At 36.8% G+C, this 14,776-nt stretch overlaps 1 protein-coding gene across 1 annotated transcript in view; it reads right to left on the bottom strand.

The window, feature by feature from the left end:
* The window catches only part of LOC126336291 (sodium-dependent nutrient amino acid transporter 1-like), a 91,258-nt gene that overhangs the window by 22,435 nt on the left and 54,047 nt on the right, over positions 1-14,776 (bottom strand). Inside the window, exons 7-8 of the mRNA XM_049999824.1 lie at positions 3,862-3,965; positions 3,594-3,783 (exon numbers count right to left, since the gene is read on the bottom strand). Coding sequence (XP_049855781.1) covers positions 3,594-3,783; positions 3,862-3,965 — 294 coding nt within the window. The remainder of the gene's footprint in view (positions 1-3,593; positions 3,784-3,861; positions 3,966-14,776) is intronic.

Raw genomic sequence — 14,776 nt, 5'->3', positions numbered from 1 at the left:
AAGCAATCTGCTGTGACAAAAAATTAAACTTGTGCTTAATGTTTTCAATAAGATGACTGGCCAAGGTTTGTTAGCCTTGAGGGAATATCATCTTATTGAAAGTGTTGAGAGCACTGCTAAAGTAATTAAATTGATTTATACATGGTGGAACATTTTAAAAGTTATCTCACCTGGTAGAAATATTCGTTTCGAGCATTCACTTTAGAAACCACTCTCCAGCACAAGTGATGAAAATGTCAGATATGTAGACATATTTTTATCGTGCTTGGATATATGGAAACATTGTCCTGATCATACATTTGGGTTATCCAATGACACATATTTGACCTTATTACATACCACTCATGAAACGCCATTTCAAATGATTACATCGAAACATCAGAATTAAAAACAGATGTATTTCTATAAATCAAGTCTTATGATCAATCAGTATGCTTTGAAATCAACGTAAATGGTAATCAAAGTTTTGTTTACTGGGTAGGTTGGTCAACATATATACTTAATTCCGCATTTCTTGTACAGATAAATCTACAGAAATTAACTACATTACTACAGAGTGCAGATTTTTCACCGGATATTTCTTTGTAAACGTCGCTTCTTTTTGTTGCAGTGCTTCATATATTAAATGAAACGAAAATCGCGTTCAATCGGTGGTTTCAGTTGCTTTGCTTGTACGGCCATTAAATCCAGCACTGTAGCAGATTCTGTTCGCCCTCAAGCGGCCTACCGGAAATGATGTTACACAGCATACTCCTCTTGAGGGGGAGGCCTGTGTGTTAGAAGGTGTAGGCAAACGCCGCGAAGTCATGGACCCAAATTGTCAGCAAGGCAGTGAGCATGCTGGAGGTTTCACCATAATGATGTGGGTTGTGGTTACGTGGAATGTACTGGGTCCTCTGGTCCAATTGAACAGCCCATTGACTATAAATGGTCATGTCTGTTAACTTGGAGACCATTTGCTGCCAGTCATGGTCTTCATGTTCCCAAAAAACGATTGCGTTTCACCGGAGCGCAATTGCTCGCGATTGGTTTGAAGAACACTCTGGACAATTCGAGCAAATGATTTGGCTACCTAGACCTCCCAGCATGAATCCCAGCTAACATTAATGGGACATAATAGAGAGGTAAATTCGTGCAGTACATCTTGCATGGGCAACATATTCTCCGTTATTGATGGCTATAGAAGCAGCGTGGCTCTGTATTTCTGCAGGGGACTTTAAACTACTTGCTGAGCCCGTGTCAGGTCGAATTGCAGCACTGTGTCTTACGAAAGGCACGTCACTGCCAAGTAACACGGTTCGATGAAACTTGGACCATATGTAGTAACATCTGCTATAGTATAGTACAGAAGTTAACTGAAAAAAATGCGATAAGACGAATAGAAATGACACTGGTGTTCAAAGATGATTATTTACAATGAATGGACAGTGATTTATGAAAGTGCCCTTGACAGTACAAAAGGTGGGAGATGGTCCTTAATCGGGTATGTGATCACCACAGACGGCAGTGTATGCTGTGCAGAATGCTTTCATGCTAGGGACCAGGTTGGCAGTTGGTACGCCCATGCAGCGTTAAACCTTCCTTCGTCATAACACCTACACCACCAAAGCAATAATGTTCAACAATATTCTTGGGTGCATTATGTTGCCTCATATGTCATGAGATTGGAACACATAACTAACACAGGTACAATGTCGAACATGTCCGTTTTGGTGGTCCAGGTATTGTGGTGTGGAGAGGCATAATGTTGCATGGGCGCACTGACCTCCCGAACACAGTACATTCATCGTCAACACTCCTGTGTCCCTGTACTCCTTCCCCATATTCGTCGTTCCAGCGGTGTATTCGATCCGATCCTGACTTCATTTTAATGGATGAAAATGCTCTATTGCATCGAATTGCACAGGTGGAGGAGCTGGTGAGACGAAAGGACATTGGTCGAACAGAATGGCCTGCCCATTCCCGACTTAAATCCCTTCAGAAACGTGTGGTATCTGTTTTGCAGCTGATCTCAAACACCATGGAATGGCATGGAAAGCCTTATCACAACAGCTCCTTACCAACCTTGTGGCCAGCATGGGAGCACGATGCAGAGCATGTATTGTAGTGGTGATCACACATCCAATTAAGAATCATGTTCTGCCTTTTGTACTTTCCAATGGACCACCATAAATCGCGGTGACTTCAATGTAAATTATAATCTTTGAATAAAGTGTCATTTAAGTTCGTCTCATTACGTATTTGTTTCATCTCCTTTCTGTACTATATTGCACCAATTCTTTGTATGTATGGTCCGAGTTTCGTCGATCTATGTTACTTGGCAGTGATATATCATGTGAAAGCTAATTTCGTCCTTATTTTCTCCACAGCAGTGTACAAAGGGACTGAAAATGGATCAAGATTCGGTTAAACGAAACAAAGAAGCCAAATGCGTAACTGGAAATTACGGAGTAACCTTGCAAACAATCATACCATCTTAGAAAAGAATTCCCGTATTTTAAATTTCTATACACGACTGCACTCCGGAATGTAGCACACGTATAAACACAAAAATTCAATGGTAAAGATTCTGGGCTGGTCACTTGTACCTCACAAGTTAGCAGCCATTTAAGAAAATGTCTCCTAAGTGCAAGGCCTGACTTGATAAAGAAGCAGCCATTATATATTTATCATTGATAACGTGAAGTGTGATATTTTCATAGCTAAATTTAAAATAATAAGTTAAGTTACAATAATTATCAAGTGGTTCAAATGGCTCTGAGCACTATGGGACTCAACTGCTGTGGTCATCAGTCCCCTAGAACTTAGAACCACTTAAACCTAACTAACCTAAGGACAACACACACATCCATGCCCGAGGCAGGATTCAAACCTGCGACCGTAGCAGTCGCACTACAATAATTGTCCACCAGGAAAGAAAATTATATAATGTATGAAGCTGATTTGCATAGACTGCTTTGTACAATTTATTCTTTAAAAAAAATGTGTGCAAATAAGCACTTAAGATGATAGACCGAATGAATAAATAAATAAAAGCAATAGGAGTTTGACGAAAAAAAGTAAAAATACAAAGTAAGATATATTGGTCCCAGAAAGATAATGGGTCTTTGATGAAATTTTGTTTTCAATAAAATGGTACACATTGAAAACTAACGCAAGAGCCGACTTCAAATGAGTGGATCAAATAACATGCCGGCATCTTAAAATTTATTTTATTTTTCACAACTTTCCGGCAACGATCATTAATTTAAAGAAGACAAGATTTACCAGGGACCTGGTCTTAAGCTTTCGGCATTAGGTAAGTGGGCGGTAGGACGCAACGCGCCAGTATTTCCTCTGGAAGTCATTGAACTGAACTTCATCTGTAGATTAACGTCTGTTCGTAACTAAATTAGTTCGACATGCAAATTATTTTGAGACCAACGAGATAACTGTACATCTTTCTATCTTATGAGATATATCTCTTCAGTAATCGTCTATTTTACTTGGCAAACTTATAACAGTATCATCACTGCACTCAACATTAAACTCCTTTGTGTTTTTATAAATGATAGAAGTATTACTAAATTATTATATTTGATGATCCATATTACCTGAGGAACTGCATCAAATTTAGCTATTGCATCAGGATATGAAATAAATGCTAAGCCAGTTCCGCTTCTTACAACTCCAGAAATGTCGTCAACACCCATTTCATATGCAAGATTTCCTAGGATGGAGAAGATAGTGAAACCAGCCAGTAGGCTGGTGAACGTATCCAGCAGCGTCACTATCATAGCATCCCTGAAAAAAGTTTTCTGTTATTAATAGTTTAATGCTAGTGTATAATAAGTAACTGTGACCTGTCGATACTGTTTTTACCTGTATATATTATGCTTGAAGTTGTTGTATGACGCTAGCATCACCAGTGTACCGAATGACATGGAAAGTGAGAAAAAACACTGCGTCACAGCAGCGTACCAAACCTAGAATTACGGTATTACAATAGTGACAACATAATATATGGACTTTTCCTTAACTTTTATTGGTATATTAACACGCTATGCTGTAAGCTTCTTTCGGAGTGAAGAGTACAACAGAGAGAAATATATCACTCTACTTCGCAAGTGCTTAGAAAGATTGTCTTTGCTGGTGCGAAAAGACTTGAAAGGTAAGTTGCACGTTATCATAGCAGGGCAAGTAATTTTTATTCAATGCTGCACTACACATCAGAGTCATAAATGACTCTATTTTTCTTCATTGACACAAAGTATGTTAAAAAAAAAAACAATGGTCGGAACTTTGCGCAACAAGGGTGGCACACTGTTAGAGGAGAGTATAAGCTCCGGGGTTCCTGCAGACGCAATTCTGCTGCAGTTAGGATAACAAGTTCACTACAGTGCGCAAGTGAAATGGGGTGACAACTGTATCCTAGACTATAGAAATCCGCTCCTTGGTCACGAAGCAATTCTAGAACCACTGTGTAAACGTCCTTATCGTTGGAATATATCTTTCCTCCCAGATAGTCTTTCAGTTTGATGAAAAGAAGGAAATTATGCGCTGCAAGATCTGGATTGTATCACCAATGTGCGGCCTTGGTCAAATTGTTGGCACCACGTCACTAATTGCTTTTGGTCCTTATACTGGCAGAATGCCACAGCGAATCTGTGAGCAATTAAGACGTTTTCTGGACTGAATGGCCGAGAGGTTCTTGGTGCTGCAGTCTGGAACCGCGCGACCGCTACGGTCGCAGGTTCGAATCCTGCCTCGGGCATGAATGTGTGTGATGTCCTTAATTTAGTTAGGTTTAAGCAGTTCTAAGTTCTAGGGGACTGATGACCTCAGAAGTTAAGTCCCATAGTGTTCAGAGCCAATTAAGACGTTTTGCCCACAAGAAACGTAATGTGCCTTATACATCAACTCTGGAGTGCGGATCTGGTTGCCGCCCAATTTCACTTGCACAATGTGATACACTTGTTAATTCGAACTGCAGCAGAACTGTGTCTGCAGGAAACCCAAAATATGTACTCTCTTCTGACAATCGATCACTCGTCTTGTGCAGAGATTTTAGTGTGGTACGACATGGGTAACTTACTTTCTGAAATCTCTAGGTATCAAAAGTATGATACATGAATTGAATCACTCCTTGTAGACACACAGTCACACAAAAAACGGAAAGCAATGATGTTCAAAGATCTATTGAGAGGTTATCAGGTAATGGGAACTCCTTAAATACAGAAAAATTGTACTGTGAACAGATTTACACTTAGGTTACTACTCTAAAAAATATCAAATTATCAGTAGAGGGAATTTACTAATTTTTTATCAAAACGTACTAATGATAACTGCTTGTCATTGCACGTCTTGAAGACAAACCAATCAAAAAGTTAGCATACACATAAACTTGAGAGAGAGAGAGAGAGAGAGAGAAAGGGAGAGCGAGGCAGAGAGTGAGAGAGAAAGAGACAGGAGACCATATGTATGTATGTATGTATGTATGTCTGATATCTCCGCCAAAACCGCTGGATCGAATCCAGCAAAATTTTGCACACAAACAGTAAACTTCATGTGTATGAGCACTGTTGGGTTTATAGTCACATAGCTCAATACTAGATGATATATCGACAAATCATACAGATTATCCTGTATAACAGGTGTATTGCGAGGAAATAGTATCATTTTGCCTTAACAATACTTTGCAGGCAGCCTACATGTCAGGGACAAACAAATCATTATCAATTCCTGTCTTGAACGGCAGGCGTGTTGTGGGGATAGTATCGACCTGCTTTACCGTCCTGTCTTGCAGGAGCTACGTATGCAAATGGACATGGATGGTGGAATGTCATTAAATGCCTTTCAGCTGTCTTGTTCTCTAACTGAATTTATTTGGCTACTTGTTTCAGCATTTAACTACGCCATCTTCAGACCCATGACTGATGTGTAGGAAGATTCTACTTCGGTTCTGATCAAAAAAGGGGCCAGCAATAATAGTTTTAGTAGATTTCTGCTTGCCAAAGCGATCATCTACCAACTAATAAGAACCTAGGTAGAATCTTCCATATCGGTCAGGGGCCTGAAGATGGCGTAGTAAAACGCTGTTTGCCAAATAAAGTAAGTCTGGAAAGTAAATGACTGAAAGATATTTAAGTTGACATCTTGTATCTAACAGATGAGTCCTACAACCACCTCTAAAATGATGGACATACAGAAATTGGATGGGGAAAATTGGCATAAATAGAGGAAGAGATGGGCACAGAGAGGGGCAGGATGAGATGTATAAGGAGAAAGAGGCCAGCGGAGGATGGACAGAGAGAGCGGGAGGCGGAGATTGATAGGGTCCAGTAGGAGATAAATAGGGACAGATAGTGATGGACAGGGAGAGGTAGCCAGGGGGGGGGGGGGAAGCATAGGGAGAGGGGCCAGGACGATATGAAAAGAGAGATGTGGGCGGAAGGAGATGGACAGTAAGAGATTGGGCAGGAGATGGACAGTGAGAGAGGAGAAAAGAGATGGGGGAGACAAGGGGAGAAGAAGATGGGATTGGGGAGGAGGAGATGGACAAGGGGAGAGGCAGGGGGAAACGACATGGTATAGCATCACTTCTTGAAAAAAGTCATGAAAATTACTTTATGGGTAGGTGACTACAATGGAGCCGCTATTTAATCTCAGTAAATGTAAAACGGCGTCTCATAATAATTTCCATTTCATTTTAGGCCTGAGGTACAGTTTTATTGAAAGAAATTATTTTAAGTGAGTACACTGCCATTGCACGTAGGCAGCTATACTGGAGCATCAAGCTTCACAGAGAAAAATAATTGTTTGAATATTATATTAAATTTCTTTTCGTACATCGTGAGTAAGACAGATGTCTTCACGTTAGAATATGCAGGATATTTCTGGCCATCAATTCTTTCAGTATATTCAGAATTAAATAGCTATGAAGAAATTTTATCAATTTTAACAGCAATGGCGTCGCTTCAACAATGTAATTACAAATGGCCAGTGCAACATTTAATTGTTATATAATTAATTAAATAAAGGGGACAGGGAAGGTAATTTCTTGCTACTAACAAAAACATATACTGCATTAAATACTAATATATTTATTTAGCAGAAATTCCAAATACAATACATGTAGTAGAAATAATTCTTTACAGACCGTAATCGAAATGCAACATCAGAACCAACCAGGCAAGAATAACAAAGAAGAAGAAGACAGAGAAGACAATGAAATCATTTCTTGTATACTACGATACAGAGATACCAGTAATTCAATTCTCTGAGCACGTATAGTGCCTCCATTGTAGTCACTATCGATTAAGTAATTTACATAACTTTTAAGAAGCAATGCTATTGTGGACACACGCAGAGAGAGAGAGAAGAAGGACAAAGATAGAGGGACAGAACGGTAAGAGATGGAAAGGTTGAGAAGGAAGAGGAGATGGACAATGAATAACAGAAGTAGGGGAGGAGGTGTTGGACAGAAAGAGGGGATAGTATGAGATAGACTGAAAGAGAGGAAGAGAGAAGGACATATATACATACGTCTAAGATGCACTTTTCATCGTGCTGGAGATGTCTGTAATCCATGTCTCAGTGTGTCATACCAGAATGGCAATTAAATACCACACTCTAGATTGCTTTTTATTGCACAATTTGATACTGTGTCTAGCCTTCAGTTACAAGGATTTTTTGTCTGTAATTCATTGGTTCTAGCCACTTCCCGTCATCCTTCAAGTGTATTCATCAACTGTTAACAACATTTTGTAGCAGAAGTGTGCCTGGAGTAAACCTTTCCACATTTTTTCAACAAATATCTGCACACACTCTAGTCAGCCTAAACCACAAATTCGGCGTATTATGCACAGTGACAAACGTTAGCAGGAACTTTTATTTCGTATGTTTTAATAGCTACTTTTACGTCTGTAGGCAAGAAAATTTAAATTGGTAGAAATTTCGACATCAAAAAAGAATAACCCCAATAAATCTCGGAATATGTGTGGAACAGCGACAGCACAGAAATGATGTAAATGTATATTTATTAGCTTTCTCTCTAGTGTTATTGGGAACAACAGGATTACTATATTCTTATCTAGTGAAGAGTCGTTAAAGGCGGTGGGAATAAGGAATAACCAGTGAGACACATCTACTGCAAAACGCTTTAATATTAGAAGGGTGAGCTCTAATGTCCTACAGTAATCAGTCTCCGAGAAATTTGTTTGTCACACAGTGACTATTCGTATTGTATGGAGCATACTGCTATGATATGTGAAGAGTGTCATATGCAGTGAGGAGATATCAACGGACTATGGAACTCGACCACAACACAAGTTGATCCCTATGTTGTCTGCATGGCCATAGGGAGCAATACAGTTCTGTCTACAGAAATGACGGTGGAGCTCTGAAATTAAGACTAGCCATGATTCAAGTTGTTCTCTGTTGATGGCGACATGTGTTTGATGCTACTGTGATGCTTGCGCTCTTGAAGACTACTTGGTGGAAAGCCACAGCGGACAAATATGAAGAACAACGAGGAAGGGTGCTATTTGGGGGTGTGCAGTATACTCATCACTCGTACAACTGATCTGATACAGCTCTTCACTATATCCTCATGTGATAACCTGTTTATCCTCAAGTAGTACTTATCTTCACCGTCGTCAATTATTAGCTGGACATATTACAATCCCTCTTGCATCATGGAAGGTTATTCCCAAATTTCTAATCACATTCCTCTCGTCCTGTCCTTCCTTCTCCTGAAAGGTTTTCACATGTCTTTTTCCTCGCCGATTCTGCGGAGTACCACTTCATTTGTTGTTTGGTCAGTCCACTCAATTTTCAACATACGTGTTTAACATCATGTCTCAAAAGCTTCAGGTCTCTTCTGGCTTTTTACTGCCCATAACGAACTTACACATCATCATCCTGTTATCCATTCACAGTATCAGGTAAAGGCCTATGTTTCATACAAGAAACTTTTGACTCCGAATAATTTCCTTGCCTGTGCTATTCTGCTTCTCTCATCTTCCTTGCTTCGTTCATCATATGTTATCCCACTTTCAAGTTGTAATGCAACTGATCAGTGGTCCTGTTTTCGTTATCTTTTCTACCTACTGGTAAATTCTGAGAAGCTGGTACATAAAAAATGTTCTGAAATTACATAAATCTGGGTTTTTGAATGAACAAATGGTAATGTATTGTTTCATTTATATTCAAACATAAAAAATTATGTTCGGTCCATGCATCGAAAGTAACTATTATTAATTTAATAATTTTTCAGAAAACATTTTTTTCGCATTTCCATTTTAATTTTAAATTGTAATTACAGTTGAAATTATTGCCATTATCACCATTTTTGTAAATTATTCTGAAAATATTTGAAAATAACTAATTAGCTATGTATAAATTTCTATAGAAATAAAAGAATCGATACTTTGTAAGAATTGTGTCCTGTGTGTGGGTGTATCTTTGTTCTTCAGGGGTTAATATGTGGATATGGTATGGAGAAGCACACAGTTAGATGCTCACCGTAACAGTATGAAGACTAACTTGTGATATTATGTGGAATACAAAATTAAGAAAATAAAACATCAGATGGAAGAAACTGAAACAAGCAGTGATCAAATTTAAACAATAAAATCCGATCACATTCTTAATTGTGAAATTTATTGTTTCAGTGAGCCAAGTTTTTTGACAATCTATGTTTATTAATGATAAATTGCTGAGAGGAAATGAGTACCAATGTGTTTTACTATTATTCTGCCTTACTTCTCGCTTACAATAGTTGCACTGTATTGGTGCAGGAATTGTTTGAAAAAGTGCTCTTCTTTGTCAATTTCTAATATTTAATTGTTTTTCACATGAGAGGACCATAATAATGTTGGTGCTCTGAGATTTTGGTGTTGTTGTTGTTGTCTTCAGTCCTGAGACTGGTTTGATGCAGCTCTCCATGCTACTCTATCCTGTGCAAGCTGCTTCATCTCCCAGTACCTACTGCAACCTACATCCTTCTGAATCTGCTTAGTGTACTCATCTCTCGGTCTCCCTCTACGATTTTTACCCTCCACGCTGCCCTCCAATGCTAAATTTGTGATCCCTTGATGCCTCAAAACATGTCCTACCAACCGATCCCTTCTTCTAGTCAAGTTGTGCCACAAACTTCTCTTCTCCCCAATCCTATTCAATACCTCCTCATTAGTTACGTGATCTATCCACCTTATCTTCAGTATTCTTCTGTAGCAGAGATTTTGGTACTGCAGTAAATTTATGTCTTTCAGACCAAGAAGGAGAAGTAGATGCGAATTTACAAGGAATGTGGACCAATGAAATTATTCCTCAACTGAAAGAATTGTTGTTGGATTGAAGCCCAAATACATCAATCATTACTGGTGGAAAATAAGGCAATGATTATTAACTAATCTGCTGGTTGTCCCTGATACATCAATGTATGTGATCATGTGATTGCTGCATAGCCAAATACTTTACTTTTTTTCATAATTTTTGGTGTGAAACTTAAAAGCCAGTAAACATGTTTAAGAAGAAACTAGAAAGAGAATTAATGAAATGCAAATGTATTCAAGTTGTTGCACATACAGTAACAGCTAGTTTAGAATGGATACTAGTGACAATTGAAGTATCTGTTACAAAAAAAAATTAGAAAAGATTACTAAATGGCCAAAACAAAATGTGGCACTGTTGAACAATCACAGAATAAATGTTTCCAAGCTACTACATGAAGTAGAATGCAGCAAAACTGAAATTAGTGTTCAAGACGCTATAGTAAACGTGCAAATTTTGTCAAAATTTTAAATTACTGTATTGAGGGAAAAAGTCAAAACAAAATTTTTGGAAGTGAAATATTAATAGTAGCCAGTATTGAAGAAGTTTATGTTAAGAATTTGAAGATGAGTCCAAAAACGTGACTGAAGCACAACCTATTTTAGTAGCTGAACCTATCAATGTAGTTAGTGTTGAAAATATTGTTGCTTATAAAATAATTAACAGAGAGGAATGTGTAAATAAACTATTTAATGGTTAAAAAAACAAATTGCTTTTATCTTGAAAAATGTTAATGTTTTAGGTAAAAATGTGAAGAAGTAGTCAATGTTGATGAAGAAGCTAGCTTTCTTGTTTTTTGAATGAGAATGGTAACCAGCGAAAATTAAAAGGAAGTGTCAGAGGTGTAATGATAGGATTATCAGCACTGTGCACAACAAATCAGGAGAAGCCTTAAAAGAAATTTTGACAATAATTCAAAAACAGGGAGTTAGAAGAATACTGATCTAAGATATACATTATGTTGACTCATGTAAAATAGTTGTATCTGACAAAACATATGAAAATCTTCATCTTTTAGTTCCACTGAAGGAGAGAATATTTGCAGTATGTGAAAGCAAATTACATCTGTTCATGACATAAAGGTACATAATTTTCGTTTATTTGTGTAGACTTGAAACAAAAAGTCAATTAAGATATACCAGTAATGTTATGCACGATTATGGAATGATTGTAGAATTATGTTCAGTTTTGACTTTAAACTGGAAAAAGTGCAGCCAGGTGAATTGCTACAAAGAGTGAAAAAGCCTCCAAACAAAGAAATGTGTCTTGGAAAACCAAGAGAGGTGTAACAATAGTCTATCTGTTACTGAAAAGCCAAAGAGTTCTGCATATGCATTTTGGAAATTGAAATTTATGATTTAATTTTATGACAGTTCATAAATTTTTTGTTATTACAATTTATACATATAAAAGTATTTTCAGTATAGAATGTTTGTGCATATCTATGTTAGGATTTATGTTCAATTGTGTTTGATAAATACTTTTACTTGAGTTATGCTTAATGCTGACGACTTGAACTAGGTTGTAGGATAAAAAATACTAGGAAATGAAGCATGTTGTGTTGATGTTATTTAAAATGATTTTGTACATAGAGTAATATATATTTTTATCAGGTTTGTGTTTTGTTTGTTAATTTTGTCATTATTTAGACGAAATTATGCTGATTTTAAAACTGAATATACAGCACACTGTTGTGGACAAAAAAATATTGTTAGGTATCATTTAAGGTAACATGGAACATTATTATGCTTTGCTGATAATTTTTGGATGTATTTTGGAGTCATTGTACTGATCTGAAGTGGAATTTGAATAATCAATATTTTTTGGGAAATAATATCACTAAATGTCTTCTGAGTTTCTATAATGTTTGGTTTCATGGAAAGGTTTCATTTTGGATACATTTGGTAAATTAACATAAAACATTTGTGAGTAGTTTTGCTAATATGGGAAAGCCATAATGTTAGACTTGCTCACTAACTATTTGCTGTCAGCACCTGCATAGAATTATTATTAAAAAATGAAGCTAGGATAAGCATTTTGTGTTGAATATGTAGCAGATTAGGCTGACAAGTCATGTAAAATTTGAAGTTTTATTTCATTGCAGTTACGTTTTTGATGAGAATGTTCTCTATGGAGAGAAGATTGTTTTTTAGATGAGGCAGGTAGAATTTGAGTACTATGACAGAAGACAGACATTAGAAAAACCATGAATAAGAACCAAATGAGTTTCATTTCATTTATATATATACTTTGATCAAAATATTTTTAATTTTTGCAATTTGGAGAATGTTTCTGTTGCAAGTTTTCTATGTGTTTTGAGAATTAAGGTGATTAAAGTGATGCTGAAATGATGTTCTGTTGAAAGTTGACATGAAGTAGAAGGTGAAGAAGTCAGAGTTTGTAAATCGTATTCTGATTTATAGTATAGTACATTCACTTGCAAAATAATGTATGTGTTTACATCAGGGATTTAGTTGAAGGTCATAATGTACCCACTGTTGATCTGAGAGCTAAGAAAAAATTGTTATTATGTTTAATAATTTGTAGACAATAACGTGATGCAATAACAGAAATAGAGAAAGTAATTAACAATGAAAATAGCTGTAATCCAATGATGTATACTCTCCAGTACTATGTACCACCAGTTTGATGGAACAATTCTGATTACATTAAAATGGGATAATATTTTTTGGTATGAAATAAACTGAAGTGTACTAGTGTACTGTGAGTGTTAAGGAAGTTTTCTGTGTGAATTTTGTGTTTTTGAGAGTTACTATTTTACTCTGATATGGACTGTGCAGTTTAGTGTTTCTGGTTGTAAATATTACTGAATGATATTGCACTGTTGTGCTTTATGTTTTGCCCTCACTTGTCTGATGATGAAAAGATGAATAGATTGATTTAATGAAATTTCCAACATTATTGTACATTCTTAATCAATTTTAGGTTTCATCAGTATTAAACAAAATTACGTTAAGGAAGGAACTGTTTAGTAATTACTTTAAATGAAAATCATGATAGGAACCAAGTGAATGAAAAAAGATCAGTAATAGTTGGGGGAAGAATCCTTAATTATATGTTATGCATGGTTAAGGGGACTACCCAGGATATTATTACACTGTCCAAATACTACATTCAGGCAGTGCAGCTAGTGGCTGTGTTGGTCCCAGACTCAGAAGCACTCTGGTCAGGCTTGGAAGGTATACCAACACTGAATACTGTTCACATGCCTAGCCATGCTTTTGTGCTGGGCAGGGTAGTGAAACTTGCATAAGGTTGTCAGAGGACTTATTGCCATGCACGTCACTGTTCTGAACTGGTTAAAATACTATTAGAAGTAGTGAACTGACGTAATGTAGTCAATGGTATGTGGCCACGGGGAAAATCCAGTTAGTACTGATCCACACCCCACTGCAAGAAGTTTGGCTAAATAAACGTTGGATATGCACCTGATTCTTCTAAATCTTACTCAAGGACAAAAGAATTGCGGAACTTTATGACCCCAAAATAAATTCAGTTGAAACAAGAATAACCCAAAATAAAAAATAGGAATTTAGTAGGGCTATAAGAAGTGATATGAAGGGAAAAATTTCGAAAATATGGAAGAATGTTTTATCACTGAGGAACAGAGTAATGGAGGCTCTACTGTTGACACGTGTATTAAAAAATAACAGTATCACAAATAAAAAAGGAATGGAAGGACTGGGTTTAAAAATAGAAAATGTTATACAGAAATCATTCAAGGCCCTGTGCCAACATGTTCAAATTCTGGTAAGAAGACCTCTATTGAGAGTTAAGAAACTTGGTAAGCGACAACAGATCCAACTACAAGTAAATAAAGGTGAGTTTAATGTGTAAGCAGTACAACAACTGATCAATAGTTCTTCACTGAAAAATTACCGATGTGATACCACAAATGACAAGCAGTGCCTATTAGAAGAACTTGTTCAGAGACACTTATTTGTTTTAACACACACAATCGGAAGAAACAGATACAAATGGACTTAGCAAGCAAAAGAAGGCGCCAAAAATTAACTCCACTACATTTTCTCAAACGAAAACGAAATTGTACTAGATGTAACAGTCCTGAATAACTTTCGAATTATTGATGATAACACTCTCTAAGATAGAGAATAAAATTAGATGTAAGGCTATTAGGCAGAAAGTCAGAGGTAAGTATCAATAGGCTTTACTTAAAAATAAGGAGGTAAACCAGAATATGCCAAGTAACAATTCAAATAACTTCGAAAATGAAAGATTTGCAGGCTTAGGCAATGTAGGTAATTACTGAACAAGGGTATATCTGGGCACAAAAAAATTGTTGCAGCTATAAGCTATCAAAAGAGAAGTATGACAAATGGAACAAAGCTTATAGAGGGTGAGAGGTGTACTATACAAGATAGTTTGCACATAATGCAGCACACTGACTGCATAAAACTATCTGGAAAATTTTCAAGTCTAT

Source organism: Schistocerca gregaria, chromosome 2 (genome assembly GCF_023897955.1).
Source record: "Schistocerca gregaria isolate iqSchGreg1 chromosome 2, iqSchGreg1.2, whole genome shotgun sequence".
NCBI classification, from domain to species: domain Eukaryota; kingdom Metazoa; phylum Arthropoda; class Insecta; order Orthoptera; family Acrididae; genus Schistocerca; species Schistocerca gregaria.
Note: the sequence above shows the minus strand (reverse complement) of the source record. Positions and strands in the feature narration are given on the sequence as shown.